Here is a 23363-nt window from a genome sequence, read left to right as displayed (position 1 = left end):
ACTCACCTTATCACACTAGTCATGGTGCGTGAGCACATTTAAAGAGTTGAATGTTGCTTTCTAAATTTAAACCTGGTTACACAGAACCTGTAATTGGCATGCTGTGCACCAAGTCCAAGTGTGAGCTGGGCTGAATCTCACGTGTTGGCCCTGGAAGGGGCGTGTGGAGGGGTGGGTGCGAGCCCCCTGCGGGGAGGTGACTTCTCAGCAGCCCCAACACGCTCGGGGTGGGGCCACGGGGGCAGGAGAGAGCAGAGATCCCGCTGCTGCTGTGGGAGCCCTCACGGGGAGACGCCATGCGCCTGGTCCCTGCGTCCTGGGGGGCGGGGGTGGGGCCGTGGTCTCGGAGCCAGCGTCCACTCAGAGCCTCCGTCCACTGCAGGCCTGGAGGGCGGGGGCCGTGGCCTCAGAGCCAGCGTCCACTCAAAGCCTCCGTCCACTGCAGGCGTGGAGGGCAGGGGCCATAGCCTCGGAGCCAGCATCTGCCCAGAGCCTCCGTCCACTGCAGGCCTGGAGGGCGGGGGCCGTGGCCTCAGAGCCTGCGTCTGCTCAGAGCCTCTGTCCACTCAGCCTGCATCCGCTCAGAGCCTCCGTCCACTGCAGGGCGGGGGCTGTGGCCTCGGAGCCAGCGTCCACTCAGAGCCTCCGTCCACTGCAGGCCTGGAGGGTGGAGGCCGTGGCCTCAGAGCCTGCGTCTGCTCAGAGCCTCTGTCCACTTAGAGCCTGCATCTGCTCAGAGCCTCTGTCCACTGCAGGGCGGGGGCCGTGGCCTCGGAGCCTGCGTTTGCTCGGGGCTGCGCCCTGCAGGCGCCATCCCAGTGGACACAGCCTGGCTTTCTCCCCACTTCACAGACGGCCTGTTTCCGGGAAGAGCGAGACGTGCTGGTGAACGGGGACTGTCAGTGGATCACCACACTGCACTACGCCTTCCAGGACGAGAACTACCTGGTAAGTGTGGGCCCCGAGGGCCCCGGCCCGTGACGTCATGCCAGGGGTTCTGACTCTTGTGTGCCAGCACTGAGAATGAGCAAGGCTCTCTGGGACTGTCACTGCCCAAACGTGCATCTGACGATAAAACCGAGGGTTGGTTGCAGTGTGATCATGCAGGTGAACTTCTTCCCTCTGATCATTAGATAGCGTGCTTATTTTCTTCACTTGGTTTATTATGAAATGGGGGTTTTCTGTCTTGAATTATATGTAAGAGTAAGAAACTGGGAATTCAGAACGTTGGCGCCTTGACCTGAGTGGCTTTTCCATCGAGTTTCCCTGGCGGGCGCGTCGAACAACAAATGCTGGTTTGCAGCCCTGCCCACTGGGGCTGCTGACATAGGTTTGGGGGTGACTCTTGGTCCCCGTGTTCTTGTCAGCTGTTTGTTCCGACTGGAGCTGGGGCTTACTTGCAGTGTCAGCTCATCACTTTGTGACTCGTGCGTGTGGGTAGCATGAGCTTGGACGTGTAAGAGAACAGGTGCAGAAGACACACAGATGACTAACAGACACGTGAAAAGATGCTCAGCATCATTCGTTATCAGAGAAATGCAAATCAAAACCACAACGATATACCGTCTCACACCGCTCACAACAGCTGCTATCAATAAGTCTACAAACAGTAAACGCTGGAGAGGGTGCAGAGAAAAGGGAACCTCTTACACTCTTGGTGGGAATGCAAACTAGTACAGCCACTATGGAGAACAGTGTGGAGATTCCTTAAAAAACTGGAAATAGAACTGCCGTATGATCCAGCAATCCCACTGCTAGGCATACACACTGAGGAAACCAGAATTGAAAGAGACACGTGTACCCCAGTGTTCATCGCAGCACTGTTTACAATAGCTAGGACGTGGAAGCACCCTAGATGCCCATCGGCAGACGAATGGATAAGAAAGCTGTGGTACGTATACACAAGGGAGTATTATTCAGCCATTAAAAAGAACACATTTGAATCAGTACTAATGAGATGAATGAAACTGGAGCCTATTATATAGAGTGAAGTAAGTCAGAAAGAAAAACACCAATACAGTATATTAACGTGTATGTGGAATTTAGAAAGATGATAACGACAATCCTATATGTGAGATACCAAGAGAGACATAGATATAAAGAACAGACTTTTGGACTCTGTGGGAGAAGGCAAGGTGGGATGATTTGAGAGAATGGCACTGAAACATGCATATTACCATATGTGAAATAGATGACCAGTTCAGGTTTGATGGAAACACGGCACTCACAGCCGGTGCACTGGAACCACCCAGAGGGAGGGGATGGGGAGGGAGGTGGGGAGGGGGTTTGAGATAGGGGGCACACGTACGCCTGTGGCTGATTCATGTCGATATATGGGAAAAACCACCACAACATTGTAAAGTAATTAGCCTCCAATTATAATAAATTAATTAAAAAAGCGAACAGGTGCAGGACAACCAGTTTGGAGTGAAAGGTAAATCAGACCTTTGGCTTGGGCCCCGAATGACTCATGATGGCTTTGTTAGGACTTTTAACTCTGAGAAGGACTTGCCAGGTTTGCCTGAACCTGGAAATGTCCACGCCATGGAGCTCTGAGTGGACGGAGTCTGCACGGACCTCGGGGAAACTGGTCTTAGCCCAGCTCCTCCGCCTGGGGAGCGGCCGGCACGTTTCCCCAGCCGTGGCCGCACGGGACTTGCAGGGCAGGGCCTCAGGTGACATGTGAATTCACTGTGAGCGGTGGACTCCATGTGCTTCCAGGAAGTGGAGTCATGTAGAATTTCTTGCATTTATCTTAAAATAATCTCTTTCAGACCTCAGAGAAATCCATTAGATTCAGTAGGCCAGGACTAGGTAACATGGTGTGTTAGACTGTTTAGATTTGAAAAAATACATGTTTGTTTTGAGGGGGGACAGCTGGGGTTTATTGGGCACAGCCTGTTGGTTATCAGTCAGTCTTCCCAGTGGCTGGGCGAGTTAGGCATCCATGGTTTTTCACCATTGTATGAACAGTTTCTGGGTCCAGGGTTAGGGTTAAATCAACAGTCCTCTGATCAATTTGTAAATTGAGTGTGGTTTCTGTATTGATACCATCTGGTTATGTTGTGCAGGCAGAAATTTTATTGACAAGAATAGATATTTACTGAGCTCTGTTCCCTGGTGGATGCGTCACTTCACACCCAGAGTGCCTCAAGGTCCACATTCCGGGGGCGCGTCCTGGGCAACAGGAGCCACTTGGGTGCCTCCCTCCAGACTCCGCGGGTCCAGAAGCTCTGCGGCAGGAGCGTGGCCTCTGATCACGAGGTCTGGTGGTGATGGATGCTGTCTTCCCTGCTTATTTGCAGTACTTGGTCATGGATTACTACGTGGGTGGCGATTTACTGACCCTGCTCAGTAAATTTGAGGACAAGCTTCCGGAAGATATGGCAAGATTCTACATTGGTGAAATGGTGTTGGCGATCGATTCCATCCATCAGCTTCATTACGTACACAGGTAATCACCTTGTTAGGTGTTTTATGGAAACCACCATTAACGTGTTGAAGCATTCCTTTTAGAGCCCCATCGCCAGGCTCTGCGGAGAATTTGGGAGGTTGGGGTCCTCCCTTTGGCTGCCACGATGTGGGGTGCCTTCCCGGGTCACTGCTCTGTGGCAGCTGCTGTCAGCTAAGGTCACCTTGTCCTTTGGTGTCTGCCTGCCATTGGCTCGTGCTCTGCCCTGCCCGCCCCCCCAGAGCTCGTTCCCGATCACGCACAGAACATTAGGGGGGTTGAGTTGAGGGGGCTCCCATCACAGCAGTATAAAGGACTCGAACGAGTGTAACTGCTCCTGCGTGGCAGACGGGGGTGGCAGCGTGGGACAGGCCCCCTGCTGCTCGCCGCACGGCCCCCGCCGCCAGGACCGCGGCCTTAGTCGTTGCCCAGCCTGCACCTCTGTGTCCGTCTCAGTCTGCTGTTTAAGACAGGGATTCAGTCCTGCGGGGTTGGGTGGTGGTAGGGGCAGGGGTTGTTGGTTCTGTTTTACTTCTTTTCATCAAAATGTTTCATGGCGGTAGTTTTAGAAATTCAAATAGTTGTACAGGGCTTATAACAAAAATGAGTGTTCAGTCCTGCTCCACCCTGACGCCCCTGCCATAGGTAACTATCGTCAATTTATAGTTGTTTCTTCTGGTATTTGCCTGCATATTTCCAACTAACAGAAATGTGTTTCTATTGCTGCTGCATTTTGTGGGGTGAGGGCGGGGGTCTCAGAGCACATCTGTTTAAGTGGAGGTTTGACTCTTTTACATAAGTAGGTACATCTCTCTCATCCCTCCTTCCCGCCTGGGCCCAGTTAGTGTCATGCGGTTCCCCCTCGAACACCGTGAGTGTGAACTGAGTGTGAACTGCACGGGTCGCAGATTCTACACCGGCTTCTTTCACTAAGTACTTTCCACGCCTCTGAGCCTCTCAGGGATTTTCCTAACCAGATGCAGCTCGTGCTTCTAGGGTGGCGATGGTGCCCAGTGTCAAAGGAACAGCCCTTCAAGCCCTGCCATGAGTGTGACCGTGTTGCCCTGGGAGGGGGCAGCTTTCCAGGGGCCACGCGGTCCTGCCTGGGCACTGGTCTCTGTGCCACGGGGAGCCCGGGGTACTGCCCCCTAGCGGGTGGTGCTTTCAGGGCACCGAGGTCTGGGCCAGAGGTGCTCTTCCCTCTCCTGTGTCCTGTAATGTCACTATGCTTGCTTTTATAACAGTCACTGTTTCTGTTTTCAACATCAGATTTTATACTCTTCTTGATGGAATTTTGCTTAATTCACTACGGAGAGATGAATGTCTTTGTAGTTGTCACAGATCTCCAGGGAAATTAATTTGACTGCCTTTTGAACAGTTTATTCTTTCCTGTTTTTCCCTAAGTAGAAGGCTTTCTGTTGATTTTCTTAATTGGTTGTGTAGAAACTTTGCTCTATCTTTTAACTTCAGGGCATAGTAGGAAACATTAAAATGCATAATTTGACATTCTTAAAGTCAACGCAGTATTCAGACCAAGTGCTTGAATGACCTAGTCTAACAACACAGTTCGCAGAGTTAGATAGAACAGGAAGTCAGTCCTACCCCTGTCTCAGGGGTGTGCCTGAGTAAGTTAAGGCTGCCTGTGGTGGGGCCGGAGGTGAGTGACTCCCATCAGAATGACGGGAGGTTCATAACGGCGGGTTCAGACCATAGCTTTGGGCCCCTTTCTCATGGGAGGATGTGGGCCATGGCGACTTCTTAGGGCAGTGCCCACTGCCCCCGAGCCGGGCTCCTGCAGACAGAGCGGCTGCGCCCCGCCTTTGGCAGCTGGACCCCTTCGAGGCTCACTGCAGGAAGCAGCAGTGACCTCCGACCTGGCCGAGCACGCCAGTGGGCACCACCGTTCCTAGGAGGTCAGCCTCAGAAACCAGCAGAGCAGAGACCCAAGAGGCACAGGCTCCCAGGGATTGCAGCCTGGCAGGGTTTTGTTTTTAATTTTAACATTTCCATTCAACTCTTTGTTTTAAAAAAAAATTGTTTATTTGGCTGTGCCGGGTCTTACTTGTGACACGAGGGATCTAGTTCCCTGATCAGGGATTGACCTCAGGCCCCCTGCACTGGGGGCCCAGAGTCTCAGCCACTCCAGGGAAGTCCCACAGGCAGGTTTTGTAATGTATTAAATTTATTGGTTGTTTTCTTCTAATGGTTTTATTTTTTACATAAACTCCATTTGGAGTTTATTCTTATATAAAGAATGGATCTGATTTTATCTCTAATTAAAAGGCTCTTCGGTTGTCCCAGCATGAACTTAGATGTCTTTGCCCACTGATCTGAAGCAGCATCTCCATGATACGCTCAGTTTCTCTGAGTTTGGTCTCTTCTGGATATGTTATTCTGTTCCATTGTCTTTCTGTCTCTGCTCTGGGACCACATCTTGGAGGCTTGAAATTCCATGGGCCCAAGTCTCCCATCACACCTCTTTCTTTTCAGTGTTTTCCTAGCTGTTCTTACATGTTGGTTGTTCCATATCAGCTTTCAATATCAACTGGTCTGGCTCCAAAAAAAGCAGGACACTTACTTATTTTTAAATTTGATGAGCCTTTCAGTCTGTAGATTCAGGTCTTTTTTTTTTTTTTTTTTTTTAATGTCTGGAAAGTTGTCTTGGGTTTCAGGTTCAGATATGATGTTTTATTGTTTTGATTCTTCAGGGACTCTTGTTATGAATATGTTGTGCCTTCTTTACCTGTCTTCCATTTCAGTCTCCAGCTGCTTTGTCCCTGACCCTTTTTAATTATTTGTCCCATTTTTACTTTTTCAGATCCTTTCCTCTGTTTCTTCACTGCCTTTCATTTGATTTTTTTTTAAATTTTTTGTTTATTTTTGGCTATGCTGGGTTTTGGTTGCTGCACAGGCTTTTCTCTGGTTGCAGAGCGCGCGGGTGGACCTCATCAGGCTATCTTCTCTCGCCACGGAGCGCGGGCTCTAGGGCGCGGGGCTTCAGGAGCTGTGGCGTGCACACGGGCTGCGTTGCTCTGAGGCACATGGGCTCTTCCCACATCAGGGATTGAACCTGTGTCTTCTGCATTGGTGGGAGGATTCTTTACCACTGAGCCGCCAGAGCAGCCCTAGATTTTTATTTACATTGATTCTTCTGTGGCATCTTACACTTTAGTTTTCATTTCTGTTAAGATCATCTTTTTCTTCTATTTCTCCCCTGGGTTAAATCAAATCTCTTTTCTCTTCTCCTTATTTTTGTCTAGTTCTGTTCTTCGGTTTTGCCATGACTTGTCACAGGTGGGATCTTAGTTCCCTGACTGGGCATCAAACCTTTGCCCCCTGCAGTGGAAGCTCAGTTTTAACCACTAGAACAGGAAAGTAGTTTTTATTTTTCTGAGTCATCAAGGGATTCTTTTTTTTTTTTTTTGGAGGAACTGGTTCTTTATTTCAAAAAGACATTTATCAATTTTCAGTATCAAAACGGTTACACTATTGGTTTTTTTTTTCTCCCAGTTGGTCCCCAAAGAGACACCAAAGGAGAGAACATTTTAAGCCAATTAAGCTGCAGGATGCACACCTAACAGACCTCACTGAAACCTCATCAAAAAAGGGGGATTGGGTAGGGAAAGAAACTTTAAAAGATCAGCACACTGCTAGCCCACAGACTGTAGAGAGCTCTTACAGGCAGAGGGGTGACCAGTGTGCCTCAACCCCAAAGAAGCAAAGTTCCAAAATAATATAAAATTTAAAAGTTTTGTACATATGCTTTTCAAGATTTCTCCAGCACTAACCGATACAAAGCACAATGAGATGGCACTTTTAGAGACAGCAGCTTCAGACCCAGAAAAGGGTGATGAGATGAGTTTCATATGGCTAAATCAGTGGCAAAACATAATTTTCTTTCCTTTCTTTCAAGGAGGCAGGAGAGCAAATAAGTGGCCACTTCAGCATAAGGGGCACATGATCCATTCTGTGAGCAGTTGGGAACAGGGTAGAGCTGGGACAAGGATTTGGTCTCAGAGGTTTCACCATCTTAATTGTTTGGTCGCTTCTGATGAAAAAAGAAAGAAAAGGTTGTCCAGAGATACTGTAAAGCTGAAAACCTGAACAGCACTTTTTTTTTTTTTTGGCTAACTCCTCCTGTAATCATCTTTCTGGTTTGGCAGGTACTTTTTACAGGGCAATGAGGTTTCCCCAAATGGAGCCTTTCTCTGGACTGCTAGGCTCTCAGTAAGGCAGGCCCAAGCCTTTTCTCTTTCTCTCTGGAGAAGGCAATATGCATTAAGCTGAAATGTACCTTCCAAAAGTGAGAAAGGGATTAGACTGCTGCTTCAGAACTACGGAATTATCTGGAATGTTTTTTTACAAATGGTTGTTTTCTCTTTCGTACTCCTGAGTATTTATTTAAGATTTATTTCAGTCTGGAGTGCTTGGCTAGAGGGATTTTGGGTTTGTTTTTTTTTGCTTTACTTTTTTTGGATTAATCATCTTTTGCTCACATGTGTTTGTGAGACTTTCTGTGTTGTGGGAGTAGCAGGGGCTTTTGTGTGTTTGCATCAGGGTGTAGCATTGTGTCAGGCCAGAGTGGCCCGGCTTCTGTGTCCCTTCTGCAGGGGGACTTGAGGTGGTCCATGCTCAAGCCCCCTTGCAGAAGGTGGGCCTTGTCACAGCCCCTCTTGGCGGCTGTTACCAGCTGTGCTGCTGGGAGCATCCTTGCGGTCTTCTTGGTGAACACCTTCCTTGTAAAGTTTGTGTTCCTTGTCATGCTGTCTGGTCACACAGACTTATTCTGCCAGGAAGGAGGACTAGTCCCTTGAAGTCCACCGCACCGCCCCCCACTCCCCGCCCGGTGTTGGCCAGTACACAGGACGGTCGGTAGGATGACGGCTTGAGTGAGAGACTTCCCTTTCCTGTGCGGGGTGACTGGCAGACTGCTGCGCTCTGAGCTTACCTGTCATCGTCTATAACATACACTTGGGGAGGGGCCCGTGGTGCTCCGGGATACACGTGCGACACCGTCCTGCCCCGGCTCCTCATGCGACCCGATATGCATCAGGTCCCGCCCAGGCGTCTCCTCGGTGGCCTCGGCCACTTGGCCCCCTTTGCACGCTGTCCCTCTGCCTCCTCTGTTCGCTTGTGTCTCTTCGTAGCAGTTGCCACACGGCTTGTGCCTTGTGATGCCGAGGCCCTGTGCGGCTGTGCCTGGCGTGTTCATGTCTTGACATCCTGGCCGGAGGGAGGCTTCCTGAAGGCAGGAAGTGCTGTCCAGCCCCTGCTGTGGGCCCGGTCGAGAGCAGCGCCCAGCATGCGGGAGGCCTGGGCTGGCGGGGGGGCAGGGGGGGGTCCGTGACCAGTCCCAGCGGTTAATGGGGGTTCACCATTAACTGCTGCACGCCAACCACACCGCCCCAGGGGTGCTCTCCTAGGTCCTGTCGTGACGAACTAGCGCTTCCTGTGGTGATTCTCTACTAGTGAAGGGCTGTGACCTACCTGAGTGTTGCATGGAAACAGTTCACCTGTGTATTTATTTTACTAACAGAGACATTAAACCTGACAATGTCCTTCTGGATGTAAATGGTCATATCCGCCTGGCCGACTTTGGATCCTGTTTGAAGATGAATGACGATGGAACTGTAGGTATTTTTGTTGAAACTTTTCCATTTGGTTTTGTGTTTTGCTTGCAGTTAGAAGGGGCTTGTTTGCATTTTCAATTTGAGATACAATTAAGAAACCAAGTTTATTAACGTAAATTAAGACAAGTCCATTTAGAAAACAGTTGAAATTTTCTATTTACGGTTAAAACATCTTGATTGCTTCCTGTGTTCGAGAAAGTGATCTGTGTGCCTTCTGCAGAGAGGAGTTCAGGTGTCCTCAGATCCCCGGGGCCACTCCCGGGCGCCAACCCCACGGTGAGAGAGGGGCAGCCGGCCAGTGGGCAGACCTGAGCTGGGTGTTGGTGCCTTCTCGTTTCTGTCTGGGGCAGGACTTCCTGAATGGGGGTACCCCCCTCCCAAGGGCCAGCGGACGCTCCCTCTGCAGAGCGGGAGGACACCCCCGGAGTGGCCATCCCGAGCCCGATGGCCAGGTGGCCTCGGTGGGCCCCCCGCCTCCCTCGGCTGGCTCCAGCACGCAGCTCCACTGCGTCAGGGACTCGTCTGCATCCTTCCCGGTGGCCCCCGTCGAAGTTTGGGTTTTAGGTGTTTTGGGAGTCTTTTAAAAACCCACACGAGTCATAAAGTCTACTGTAACTGCTTCTCCAGAGAGAGCACCACCCCTTGCTGTAGGTTTTCAAGCAGCAGTAAAAGAACATAAAGCTGGCAGCACGTGACAGTGTTTTAAAAAGAGCGAGTCGGTTAACTCTCTCCACAAAGCCAGTCTCTTATTTCTAATGTGATGGGTCTATTGGTGCTGTCCCCAAAGCCAGTCTTCTAACGAGGGAGCTCTGGCCTTGGTCTGAGCCCGCGTGCTGGGCACCTTTCCCCGGGGGCTCACCCACCTCACCTCCCGGTAGCTGTCCCCTGCTGCCCTGTCCGACTCCTGAGGACTCCCCGCTGAGTCCTGCCACCGGGCCCTGGGCTGTGACCAGGGAGAGGCTGGTCTTTTCGAGGACAGGCCTTCTTGGCTGTGTCGTCGCGTCTTGCTGACCCCAGTCCTTTGGACTCCACATGCTCTGAGGCCGGTCTGTGGCCTCTCAGCACACCCAGCCCCCACGTTGTCTCCATGATGGTTGCAGCTCCCCACGGAGGGCGTGTCCAGCACCCAGCGGGTCCCTGGACCTACTTCCAGATGTTCCAGTTTGGAGCTCGAGGGTAGGGTGTGGGTGATCAGCCCGAGCTTCCCCTGGGAGCATGTCAGAAAGGCAGGATCTTAGAATCTCTCTCGCAAGCGTGTGGTGTCCATGCACGTACAAGTCTGAGGCGGCCTGGCCTGGACGCACGGGGTGCCTGGACTGCACTTTGAGCCGCGATGGGGAATGTGGGGCTCCAGTGCTGTGTGGGGCTGGGTGGGCATCTAGGGATTGAAAAACCCGGCGGGCAGGAGAGTCTGGTGCATTCTGGAAACTGTCCGATGTTTAATGCTGTAAAAATAGCTCTAAGTTGTCTCTGACTCTTGCGATCCCATGAACTGTAGCCCACCAGGCTCCTCTGTCCATGGAATTCTTCAGGCAAGAGTACTGGAGTGGGCTGCCATTTCCTTCTCCAGGGGAACTTCCCGATCCAGGAATTGAACTCAGGTCTCCCACATTGCAGGCAGATGCTTTACTGACAGAGCTACGCGGGAAGCCCTGGTTTAGTGCTATAGGAACATTTATTTGCATTGAATTTTTCATTATGAGGTTTTTAAATCATGACCATGTGCCAGGTTTATCCTGTGATTGTTTCTTCATCCACTGTCTCCTAGAGACGTCCTCAGGTTTCCCTTCACCTTGCCCGCCCTCTCCCCTAAGGTGCAGTCCTCCGTGGCCGTGGGCACCCCGGACTACATCTCCCCAGAGATCCTGCAGGCGATGGAGGACGGCATGGGCAAGTACGGCCCCGAGTGCGACTGGTGGTCTCTGGGCGTCTGCATGTACGAGATGCTGTATGGAGAGACCCCGTTCTACGCCGAGTCCCTCGTGGAGACCTACGGGAAGATCATGAACCATGAAGTAAGCTGTCGCACTTCCACCCCGTGTGTGTTCGAGTCCCTGGGGAAGAGGGATGGGTGGAGCAGGCTGGGCGGCCAGACGGGTGTCCGAGTGGGCTGCTGACCCGGGAGACGAGAGCGGAGGGGGACGCTCCCGTTCCCTGGTGGAGGGTGGTGGGTCCGTTGGGCCAGAACCCCTGCAGGAGATGTGGGCTTCGGGAGCTAGACACAGGTCCGTGCGGGGCCAGGTGGGCGGGAACTGCCCAAGGGGGCTCTCGGGCCCCTGCCGCCTGTGTGCCCGCCCTTCCTTAGGCGTCAGCTCTGCCCCTCCAGCCTGTTTGCCCCGAAGTCGTCAGGAGTGGATCACACGTCTCAGCACAGTAGTGCTCTTAGTCCTTTCTTGAGCCTGTTTCTTTTCCTCCTGCTTTCCCCCCTTTTCCCAGGTACTCATTTTTCACTTCTATTTCCTTCATTTTCTGTTTATTATTTCTTCTTCCTTCTAAGATTTTTGTCATCTGTGTTTTTTCTTTTTACACCTTTCCCCACGTCCTTCTGACTCCAGGGTCAGCCTCTCTGCCGGTTGGCTCACAGCACCCTTCCCCACCTGCTCAGTCACTCACCCAGACAGGTGCTCACTTGTCTGCTCTCTCCTCCCAGCCTGGTCTCCCAGTATTTGCTCAGATAAGGAGCAGATTAACATTAAAGTCCTAAAGCATCTTTCTCTTAACTCAAGAAAAGTTATTCCTTAAAAAATTTGTTTTCAAAGTAGGAATGTATTTTTATTTATAAATTAATATATACTATTAAAAACTTCAGACATGCCGAAGTGCATGCAGTAAGTTGATGAAAGGCACCCTGTGAACTTCTGGTGGTAAGCGTGGTGAAGGGAATAAGTGGGACTTGCTTGCATTCTAAGGCCTGCTGTCTCCCTGAGCGCCTGCCGCCTGTGGGCACCCCCACCCCCACCCCGGTGGTCTCTGATCATTTATTCCGTCTCCGCTGCAGCCCCGTGAGGCAGCGCTGCCGTCCCTTCTAGAGATTACAGGTGAGGCCTGAACCGCAGGGGTGGCTCAGCACACAGGCCCATGGTGCCCTGGTGCGTGTGTGGCCTTGTGAACCTCCTAGCATGTGGGAGGTGGGGACTGTTTAAATAAATGGGATCTCGGTCACATGTGGCCAGGGTTCCGCTCGTCTTTCTCCTCAGTGCTCAGAGGCAGACCTTACTTACCGTGTGTATGTGTGCAGTGTATCTCGTTTTAGCAAGTCCCTCTGTGATGAGCTTTGAGGTACTTTTCAATTTCCTTGGTCAGAGCAGAATGGCGTCACGAGCATGTCGTGTGTTCTCATTGATGCTGTGGGCAAAACTCGTACTGAAGGTGTGCCCGTTTCTCGCCCACCTGCAACCTGCTGTTGGTGTTCTTTGCTACCTTGATAGGTGGGCATTTATCACCGTTTTAGTTCACGTGCAGGGTGATGACAAGTCCACCGTGACTAACCAGCGAGACTGAGGGTTTTCTGGAATGAAGCTCCATCAGCTTCGGCTGCGCTTGGCCACTGGGACGCAGAAAGGGACTGTAGCGCTGCAGCTGCGCCTCTGCTCTGTTCCCCGTGATGCCTGCGTGCCTCGAGTCCCCTGACTGCCCCCCTGCCCCCCCAGGAGCGGTTTCAGTTCCCGTCCCACGTCACAGACGTGTCCGAGGAGGCCAGAGACCTCATCCAGAGGCTGATCTGCAGCCGGGAGCGCCGGCTGGGGCAGAACGGGGTGGAGGACTTCAAGAAGCATGCCTTCTTCCAAGGGCTGAACTGGGAGAACATCCGGAACCTGGAGGCGCCCTACATCCCGGATGTGAGCAGTCCTTCCGACACGTCCAACTTCGACGTGGACGACGACGTGCTTCGGAACATCGTAAGTGTGGCGGCACCCTGCCCTCCATGCCGTGTCTCAGGTCTGCGTGCACACGGCTTGCTCATCAAGGTGGCGAATCTGAGAACTGTGCCAACTTCCGAAACTGTGGCGGTTGCCTCAAGGAATGCACCTCTCATTCTAGCCTTCAGCTTGGTCCTTAAAGAGATGGCTTACTCAGTTTTAAATAGCTGTTCTGTTTTAGGATTCATCAGAATTATTTGATGCTTTTGTGCCTTTGTGAACAGTGTCATGTTCTCTGTTGCATCAGAGTGTCCCTTCTGCCTTGTCCCCCTGCCAGGGGCCTGCCCGTGGCCCCACGGTGGCATGGGTCTCTGGGTCTCCGCTCCTCCTCACTGTCCCTGTGCTCGAGGACATGTCCGCTCTTCTGCCGACATGTGTGTTCAGCATGTGCGTGACTGTTTGCTTGCATGGCCGGAGGTCGGGAGCAACAGGGATGAGAGGCCGATTTTGAGGCGCTGATGTCTCAGGTCCTGGGTTCTCCACATTGGGTGCTGGCCGTGGGGCCCACCTAGTGTATGTCTCAGATTGTGGTTCTCCACGTTGGGTGCTGGCCGTGGGGCCCACCTGGTATCTGACCTGGTCTCACAGGGCCGCTGAGGAGCTCTTCATTGTACTTTTTGGGCCCGGAGAGTTTTGCTCACGTGTTGTGAAATTATTTTGGTCTCATCAGACTCAACATTCAGTATGTGTTACTTTAAGCCCTTTAACATGAGTGTTGGGGATAGAGAAACTGAGGTTTAACCAGGGAAAAGAAAACTGTGTTTGATTAGAGGCTTTAGAGGCTCTTTCTTAGTAAAATAAGAGTGGAACTTTAGATGATGTGAGAAAAGACCGAGGAAAGTATTAATATTATTTTTGAAAGGATTTTTCCTGAACTTCAGATAAACGTATTTCCACACTGAAATTTCCCAGGTAAATAACTTTGCTTTTATTTTTAATAGAGAAGGATCCTCAAACTGAAAAATAGCAGTAAACCCATGTAAAACAGTCTCCCCTTGGGTTCCAGACCCCGCTTCTGGCCTGTTTCAGGGCAGGAACCCAGCACCCCTGCCTCCGCCCCGTGTCCCCCCTGCTCAGGGTCACGGTGAGCAGCGGCTCCTGCCGCTTTACAAGGTTTGCAGTTACCTGATCCCACTTCAGCCTGAGCATCGCTGTCTCAGAAGCAGTGTGTTTATCCCCTTCACAGCCTCGTGCTTTGGCTCAAGCTGGGAATGAAGCGGGAACCGGCTGGCACCCAGCCCCGAGTGGGCAGCGTTCTGGGAGGCCCTGTGGGGCTCCCCGCTGCACCGTGACTCCCCTGGAACGCTCTCCCCTCCTGTTCTCTGTTGGTTTGAACATGGTTTTGTTCACGTCGGCTGTGTTCTCCTGCAGGAAGTGTTACCTCCTGGTTCTCACACGGGCTTCTCTGGATTGCACTTGCCGTTCATCGGGTTCACGTTCACCACGGAAAGGTGCGTCTTCGTCTGCCTTCCCCGAAGGTGGGGGTCTTCCCGTGGGGTGGAGGAGCCTCCATGTGGGGCAGAGCCCCGTCAGAGCCAGGGACTTGGACGTGTTCTGTGCTTGAGGGAGCTTCTCTTTTAACAACCCATTAAAAGTGGAAAAGCCGTTTTTACCTCAGACTTGAGGGGGTTCAGCCTGCAGGCCCTAGTTTGCTGGCCACGACCTCTGCTGGCCACTCAGCCAAACGGGGTTTGCGCAGGTGGGACACCGGGGGCCCTGGCCGGCAGCAGGTTGTCTGGTCACCCCTGCTAAGCGTCCCCTTCATCTGGGCTCTGCTGGCTTTCGTGGGGGTTTTTGCTGCAGCCCTGGGGTTCCCGGGGGCACGGGGAGGGGCTGTAGATGAGAGCTGAACCCCGCCTGTGAGCACACCCGCGGGAGCCCTGGCTGGGGGTCGTGTGTGTGGCCTGTCTCCAGGGGCTTCCGCAGAGTTGTGGCGCTCATGGTGCTCTAACTCGATTTTAAAAGGACACTGGGCCAAGCAAAGGGGGCTGAGGAAGAAAGGCAGTAAAATAAGACAAATGGGGCTGCCTCGGCGCCTGGAGCGAGGTCACTGAGCTTGGTTCCTGGCTGCCTCCAGCCGCGGGTGCCTAAATTGGTATAAATTTCTACGGAAGTGGCCTGCTGCTGCTGCTAAGTCGCTTCAGTTGTGACCGACTCTGTGCAACTCCATAGACGGCAGCTCACCAGGCCCCGCTGTCCCTGGGATTCTCCAGGCAAGAACACTGGAGCGGGTTGCCATTTCCTTCTCCAATGCATGAAAGTGAAAAGTGAAAGTGAAGTCGCTCAGTCGTGTCCGACTCTTAGCGACCCCATGGACTGCAGCCTACCAGGCTCCTCCATCCATGGGATTTTCCAGGCAAGAGTACTGGAGTGGGTTGCCATTGCCTTCTCCGCGGAAGCGGCCTACTTCTGCCCTAGCTTGTGAAAGCTCTCTTCAGGTGTGATGCTGGAGTTAGTAGTGCTTAGACCAGAGTGACGGCAGATGCCTTCCAGCCCAGTGGCGGCATTCTGGGTGTGCTGGACGTGTTGACTTGTTAGCCCCTCTGCAGAGGCTCTAGGCCCTTCCACCTCGTTCAGCTCACTGGGTGCCTGTCACACCTGCGGACCTTTGGCCCCCAGGGAGGCTCCAGGTTTGGCAGGTTAACCCAGGGACCTCTTCCTGAAACAGACCACCTTTGAGAAACACCAGCTACGCCCTTCTGTGAGGGAGAGTGTGTGTGTGTGTGTGCGCGTGCACGCACAGTCACTGTAGAACTCAGAAAAGCGTCCCTGACTGTCCTTCTGTGTATGTGTATGTGCACACTCCCTCACTGTGTAGAACTCAGAAACGCCCCTGACATTGTCATCACGTTAAAAGCAAGAGGAGCTAAGTGGCTTGTCCCCAAGTTCAGCTCTGACGGAGAGAACCTTCCTCAGCCCGAATCTGTGTATCAGAGTGCGCTCGTGCAGAGGCGCGTCGTGAGTCGCTGCTGGTTGGTGAGGACCTGGGCTGTGCTGGTCCAGGGGCTGGACTGGAAGGAGCCGTGCAGGGTGCTAACAGTATGCGGGAGACGACAAGCCCCAGAGGCTGAGGGGACGGTCCCGGTGAGGGCAGAGCCAGCGTGCCCTCGCCCCTCATCATGCTGCAGCCGCCACTGAGCATCAGGGCGCCTCTGCCCACAGCCCCCCAGGCCCTGCCAGCCCAGGCCCTCGTGCAGGAGGCCTTCTCCCTCAGTTCATGGTTAGGTGTGCATGGTGACTTAGAGATTACACTCGGCGCCATCACAGTGAAGTGAATCCACATCGTCTGTTCAGTGACTAAGTCACGCCCAACTCCTGCAACCCCACGGGCTATAGCTCACCAGCCTCCTCTCTCCGTGGGATTTCCCAGGCAAGAATACTGGAGTGGGTTGCTATTGCTTTCTCCAGAATCAACTGTACTTCAATAAAAGAAAGAAAGAGAATTATACTTCCCAGCCCTGCAGAGGTGCTCTGTCTAACCAGCCCTCTCACTACCCATTGCCACCCAGTGGTTTGGGGCAAGGAAGACTCTTGTCTGGTTTTGGCTCCATAAACAATAGTCTTTTCACAGGTGATTTTGTTTGCCAGTTTGAAAAGGCTTATCTTTTACCCCAGGAAGTTTCTAAACATTAATGAAGTCCCTGTAAAGTCTCCGTGGGTGAGAACACGCTGTTGCTTTATCTGCAGCTGCTTCTCTGACCGGGGCTCTCTGAAGAGCATCCTGCAGTCCAGCACACTGACCAGAGATGAGGGCGTGCAGCGCGATCTGGAGGCCAGCCTGCAGGTGGAGGCCTACGAGAGACGCATCCGGAGGCTGGAGCAGGAGAGGCTGGAGCTGAGCCGGAAGCTGCAGGGTGAGGGGTGGGGCCTCTGCTCGGGGACCGCCCTCTGCCCCCCACGGCCCGTGCTCACATGCGTCTCCTCCCCAGAGTCCACACAGACCGTCCAGTCCCTCCATGGCTCAGCCCGGACCCTGGGCGGTGCAGCCCGGGACAAAGAGATCAAACGGCTGAACGAAGAGATCGAACGTTTGAAGAATAAGATAGCAGGTGAGTGTTCTAAGGTCACCCTGCTTAGACTCTCTGTTCTCAGATCTTCCTTTCTGCAAAGAACATTCTCGGAGTCCTTTCCATTGGATGGAAAAGCAGGGAAAAAAAGTTAAAGTTTAGCAAAGTTTTGTCAGTTTATTTTAAATGATTTCTTTAACGTGCCTAACCTTAACACTATAGGAAATGATTTGAGCTGTTAGAATTAATGCTTTATATATATGAGACAGAACAGCCATAACTCTCTCTTTCTGGAGCTCTCTCCCACAGCTGGGCTTCCTCTTCAATGTTAAAGTGCTAGATCTGGTGTCACCAGAGTCATGTTTTGTGGCTCCCAGTTATCAGAGCTTCCTGAAGACTCAAGGCACCGTTAAGTCCCAGCCCTTAGCCTGACATGTGGGTCGGCGCTACACCTGACTCATCTCAAATCAACCCCGAGTCAGTGGCCGTCTCTCTGCTTCCTTCTGGGACCCACCTTCCTGATCCGAGAAAAGGCTGCCATTGAGTGCCTTACTCACCGAGACCCTCCCACACTGCCCAGCTGTGCTTGTCTGTTACACGGGAGCGAGGGCCAGACGGGCCGCAGGCGCCCCGGGGCTCACGTCCCCAGGGAGAGGGTGTGGACACACGTCAGAGCCAAGTCTGGGGGGTCTGTCAGATGTGCTGGCGGCCACGCGCGTGTAAGGGATCCCGGCTTGTTTCCTGTTTCGCTCAGACTCCAGTCGGCTGGAACGGCAGCTCGAGGACACGGTGACTCTCCGCCAGGAGCACGAGGATTCCGCGCAGCGGCTGAAGGGCCTGGAGAAGCAGTACCGCGTGGTGCGGCAGGAGAAGGAGGACCTCCACAAGGTAGGCGGGCCCGTCTGTGGGAAAGTGCATGGCTTCGCGGAGTGTGCAGTTGCGTTCATGGAAACGTCGGAGACTTGCAGGCCTTCATCCACCTCTGTGATGGTGTGATGACACGGGAGAGGTCGGGATTCCTGAGCCAGGCAAGCTTGGGCACCTCGTGGGCTCCCTGGGCCCTGGTGGCCTTCAGGCTGTGCTGGGGCCGACAGAGGGCCTTCCCGGGGAGCTCAGTTTTCGAGGCTGAGGCTGCAGCTTTTCACCAGCATTTGCTGTCACTTCAAACCCTTGACACAGCAACAGGTGATGCTTCTCACCTTCCGGTCTTTGTTAGGCAAATGTAAACAGCCTGTAACTCCTTGTGTTCAGCAATTGATCGAGGCTTCCGAGCGGTTAAAGTCCCAGGCCCGAGAGCTGAAAGATGCCCACCAGCAGCGGAAGCTGGCCCTGCAGGAGTTCTCGGAGCTCAACGAACGCATGGCTGAGCTGCGCTCCCAGAAGCAGAAGGTGTCACGGCAGCTGCGGGACCGAGAGGAGGAGGTGGAGGCGGCCATGCAGAAGATCGACGCACTGCGGCAGGAGGTCCGCAGGGCCGACAAGGGCCGGAAGGAGGTAGCGTCTCGCGGCGTCGGGCTGTGTTGATGGGGTGTCTGGAGGGTCCCGGTAAGGTGGCTTTGAGAGCTCGGGCTGCATCCCGTAAATCACTGGGAAGTAAAATGGATCTTAAATTTCATGTGAAGCCAAGTAAGTTTCTCTGCCAAGTGTTTATCTTGTAGTAGTACAAGATACATACATACATTTGTGAAATTATTAAAACTGGTCTCTGTAGTACAAGATACATACATACATTTGTGAAATTATTAAAACAGGTCTCTGTAGTAGTAAAGTTTTAAAGTAGAGGGCTTTGTGCCCCAGAAGTACCATAGAAACATGCCGTGACGTGATGTGGCATGGCTTCCATGAACTGAAGGCTAGAAGCGGGTGGAGGGCCCATCTCAGCCCAGGGACCGAGACTGACTCTGGGACCCTCGACACTCAGAAGGTCACCAAGGCCCCAGGGAGCTTATGTGTATTTGGTTACAGGCCTTAATGTTTAACAACTTAGAAGTTAAAACTGAAAAATGTTCACATAACCACAGACGGATTCAGTTCAGTTCATTTCAGTCGCTCAGTCGTATCTGACTCTTTGCAACCCCATGGACTGCAGCACACCAGACTTCCCTGTCCATCACTAACTCCAGGAACTTGCTTAAACTCATGTCCATCGGTGATACCATTCAACCATCTCATCCTCTGTTATCTCCTTCTCCTCCTGCCTTTAATCTTTCCCAGCATCAGGGTCTTTTCCAAGAAGTCAGTACTTCGCATCAGGTGGCCAAAGTATTGGAGTTTCAGCTTCAGCATCAGTCTTTGCAGTGAATGTTCAGGACTGATCTTTAGGACTGACTGGTTGGATCTCCTTGCAGTCCATGGGACTCTCGATAGTCTCCAACACCACAAAAGCATCAATTCTTCAGTGCTCAGCTTTCTTTATGGTCCAGCTCACATCCATACACGACCACTGGAAAAACCACAGCTTTGACTAGACAGACCTTTGTCGACAAAAGAATGTCTCTGCTTTTTAATATGCTGTCTAGGTTCTTAATAGCTTTTTTCCCAAGGAGCAAGCATCTTTTAACTTCATGGCTGCAGTCATCATCTGCAGTGATTTTTGGAGCCCAAGAAAATAAAAGTCTCTCACTGTTTCCATTGTTTCCCCATCTATTTGCCATGAAGTGATGGGACTGGATGCCATGATCATTTTTGTGCATTTCTTTAATGTCTGATTTAGTAGAAAGCACCCAGATTCTCATTTGTGTTTCTGTGTTGTCTGTAGTGATAACCTTTGCTGTATAATTTACATGAAGAAAACCTAGCTCCTAAGATAGGGAATTAGAGGAGGAAGGCCTTGCAGGTCCTCAAGGGCCTCAGGACCCCACTTTGAAAACTGCTATCCTAGAAGGTTCGATATGTTCTGCTCTTAACAGGCAGCATATTTCCTGCAGCCCTACCTATAAATTTGTTGGGGTTCCCTCAGTACACTGCCAGGAGGGCCTGGAAATACCTGTTCTGTTCCATTCATGTTCAGGGCTCTTTGTCCTTTGGCCTCAAGATGGCTGTGCTTTCTTCTTAGACAGTTGGTTGTGGAACCCCAGGACACTTGTGTTAATAATTACAGCCAACCACAGCTCTCTTCAGTGAACCCCTGGTTGGGCACAGCCCTTCTGGTTCTGGGGGTAGCCCTGCAGCCAAAGCAGCTGGGCCCGGGGTGCTCAGCTTGAGGCAGGGTCATGGTACACAGACCTCCTTACCCTCTCCACGCTGGTGTGTGTTTGGAATCTCCCCTTTGGACAATGAATCTGTGTTCTGCAGGCATCAGAAATCCTTGTTTTCACAAACTTGTATCTTTTCTTGAAATTCAGTTTCAGTGTATCCGTTTAAATTAGAATTTAAGCTAACCAGCCATTCTAGTTAAGTCCCAACGTGTATTTCTCAGCCATTAACTTGTGATGGAATCTGAGGGAGCGTGAAGAATCAGGAAGCTTTCTGGAGACTCGGTTCCCTGGGACTGCCTCCCCAGGAGGGCTCCAGCCACGGTGGGCCTGGCGGGTTGCGGTAAGCAGCGCTCTCTCCCTCCTCAGCTGGAGGTGCAGCTCGAGGATGCGGTGGCCGAGGCCTCCAAGGAGCGAAAGCTGCGGGAGCACAGTGAGAACTTTTCCAAGCAAGTGGAGAGCGAGCTCGAGGCCCTCAAGGTAGCGCTGCGAGTCTCTCCTCACCGAGGGAGCGGGGCAGGCCGTGGTCCTTGGCAGCCAGTGGGTGGGAGTCCCGGGATCCCGACGTGGAAGCTCGTGGGAGCTTTTCGCTTTTCAGAACCAGATCCTTCACTTGACCTCCTAGAACCAGCCCTCGTACACTGACACCTCTTGCTTTCTCTGTGTCTTGGTCTGTGAATTCAGTGCAGGTCATTCTGGAAGGGCTCCTCACAGCCCATGTCCTGCTGGTTGTCCGCAGGGGGCTGAGGTGGGGTGGGGCTGTAGGAGCTCCCTGTTAGCTGAGAGACCTCAGATACGGGCCTCCACTTTCTGAGCCTTTCTCCTCATCTGTGCGATGGAGACAGCAGTCTCCTCCCTCTCATAGCTGGCCCTTCGCCTAGACTTGGTGCCGTGACTGCGTCTCCCGGTCCCTCTCTTCACCTCTGTAGTCTGTCCTCTCCAGGCAGCGTGTCACTCCAGAGTCAGAGCCCGTCACGCCTCTACTGGCCGCTGATGGCTTCCTGCGCTCTCGAATAACCCCGACCCCACCTTCCAGCCTCCCCGACGCCCTCCTGTTGTCCAGCCTCGTGCAGCTCGCCCCCCACCCCGCTCTCCTCACCCCCTCACCCCTACGACCCTCCTAGCCTGACAGCTCAGTGCCCACGTCACCACCCATGACAGCAGAAACCCTGTGTGACCCTGTCAGCAGGAGGTGCCTGACTCAGGGCCCTCCAGAGAATCCTCTGGTGTGAATGAACAGACCACATGAGGAGACCTTGAGGGCCACTCACATCAGAGTGTGAGCAGGGCCTTGGGGTCCCAGGCAAATCTGGACTCAACCTTTCCAGGGCAGAACCCCCCACCCCCTCAAAGCCTGCCCTGCAGCCGTGGGAAGGATCAGTGCGTGCCGTCGGGAGCCCTTACTGTGTCTGCTGTGGGCGGGGTGAGGCGGGGCCCTCGAGGAGGATGCAGAGATTTCTGATCTGTCCCAACCTTTGTCCTCAGATGAAGCAGGGGGGCCGTGGGCCAGGTGCCGCCCTAGAACATCAGCAGGAGATTTCCAAGATAAAATCTGAGCTCGAGAAGAAAGTCCTGTTTTATGAAGAGGAGCTGGTGAGACGCGAGGCCTCCCACGTGCTGGAGGTGAAGAACGTGAAGAAGGAGGTGCACGACTCCGAAAGCCAGCAGCTGGCCCTGCAGAAAGAGGTGATGGTGCTGAAGGACAAGCTGGAGAAGTCCCGGCGAGAGCGGTGAGTGCGCGTGTGGGGGCAGGGCCGGGGGCGCGCCGCGGCCGGGGGCCCTGACGCCTGTCCTGCGTCCTCAGGCACAGCGAGATGGAGGAGGCCGTGGGCACCATCAGGGATAAGTACGAGCGGGAGAGGGCGATGCTGTTCGAGGAGAACAAGAAGCTGACTGCCGAGAACGAGAAGGTGATCGAAGGGCTGAGTGTCGCTCTGTGGAAGCTGCCATTCTTTTCACTCTTGAGTCTTAGAAGTTGGGGTTTTAAGTAACTTAATTTCTAAATGATGGAATATGTTTAGTCTTCAAAGTGGGATGTCTTCATTTAGTTACAAGCTGCTGATTATCTGTAACCACTAGCTCTGATCACTTTGACACTCACATTTCTGTTGAAGCAGGGCTTAAGTTACATATGGCCAGGAACCCCACATTCGAAGTTAGGTTGGCAAACCCTCATAATGGTGAATGAAAATGTGAAGACCTTTCAAAAGAGCCTGCAGTTTTGCGGTGCTGACGTCATGTGTAAACGAGTAATGAATCGTGTGTCCTGACCGTTTCCCGCCAGCTCTGCTCCTTTGTGGACAAGCTCACGGCTCAGAATAGGCAGCTGGAGGATGAGCTGCAGGATCTGGCAGCCAAGAAGGAGTCGGTCGCCCACTGGGAGGCCCAGATTGCAGAAATCATCCAGTGGTACGTGCCCGCGGGCCTGGTCACGGTTCCCCAGCCACCTCCCCCGCCTCCACACCTCACGCTGCTCCTCTGCGGGCTCGGTACCCAGTTCACCTCGTCTCCCCCAAATCGGTAACATCCGGGGGCAGGAGTTCAGTCCTGTGACCGTGACGTGGGACTGCAAGTGGGAGGCAGCACCCCACGTGGCCCACGGTGTGGGTCGGGCTGGCCCCACATGTGGCGATGGAGCAGAGCTTCCAGGAGCCCAGAGAGTGAGCTGGGACTGTCCTGACCAGGGGTCAGCGGTCACGGTGCCTGGGTGGTGAGGTGCTGAGCCTCCATGTCTTGAGGAGGGACAGCAGGCAGTGCTCGCTCACAGGACGGCCCTTTCCCCTCTAGGGTCAGCGACGAGAAGGACGCCCGGGGTTACCTCCAGGCCCTGGCCTCTAAGATGACCGAAGAGCTCGAGACGCTGCGGAGCTCCAGTCTGGGATCGAGGACGCTGGTAGGTCTGGGTCTGGAAGCCGCGTCTGTGTTGCTTTGTGGCTGTCAGTGGCTCCACCTTAGTGTGAGTTCAGTGACATCAGAGGCTCCTGTGAGGCCTGCGTCTTTTCTAATTTAGGAATCGATGGCTGTGTGGGGTCTTAGTGGCGGCACGGGCTGCTCTCTAGTTGCGGTGCGTGGCCTCTCGCTGGGCAGGTCTCCTGTGGAGCACGGGCTGCGAGCACACAGGCTTCAGTAGTGGTGGTGCACAGGCGTAGCTGCTCTGCGGC

General features: G+C 53.1%; 1 protein-coding gene across 4 annotated transcripts in view; it reads left to right on the top strand.

Moving 5' to 3' along the window:
* Positions 1-23363, top strand: part of CDC42BPB (CDC42 binding protein kinase beta) — a 98358-nt gene that overhangs the window by 50684 nt on the left and 24311 nt on the right. For all 4 annotated transcript variants that reach the window (XR_003507509.1, XM_027521724.1, XM_027521723.1 and 1 more), the window contains exons 4-18: positions 853-948; positions 3306-3454; positions 8988-9081; positions 10896-11096; positions 12732-12980; positions 14373-14452; positions 16689-16855; positions 16931-17050; positions 17763-17896; positions 18260-18502; positions 20572-20682; positions 21688-21932; positions 22007-22112; positions 22487-22611; positions 22990-23095. Coding sequence is in view for 3 of the 4 variants with exons in the window: in XM_027521724.1 (XP_027377525.1) it covers positions 853-948; positions 3306-3454; positions 8988-9081; positions 10896-11096; positions 12732-12980; positions 14373-14452; positions 16689-16855; positions 16931-17050; positions 17763-17896; positions 18260-18502; positions 20572-20682; positions 21688-21932; positions 22007-22112; positions 22487-22611; positions 22990-23095 (2226 nt within the window). In the remaining variant the exon portion in view is untranslated. The remainder of the gene's footprint in view (positions 1-852; positions 949-3305; positions 3455-8987; positions 9082-10895; positions 11097-12731; positions 12981-14372; positions 14453-16688; positions 16856-16930; positions 17051-17762; positions 17897-18259; positions 18503-20571; positions 20683-21687; positions 21933-22006; positions 22113-22486; positions 22612-22989; positions 23096-23363) is intronic.

The sequence above is a fragment of the Bos indicus x Bos taurus genome, chromosome 21 (genome assembly GCF_003369695.1).
Source record: "Bos indicus x Bos taurus breed Angus x Brahman F1 hybrid chromosome 21, Bos_hybrid_MaternalHap_v2.0, whole genome shotgun sequence".
In the NCBI taxonomy this organism is placed as follows: domain Eukaryota; kingdom Metazoa; phylum Chordata; class Mammalia; order Artiodactyla; family Bovidae; genus Bos; species Bos indicus x Bos taurus.
This window is presented reverse-complemented; position numbering and strand designations above follow the sequence as displayed.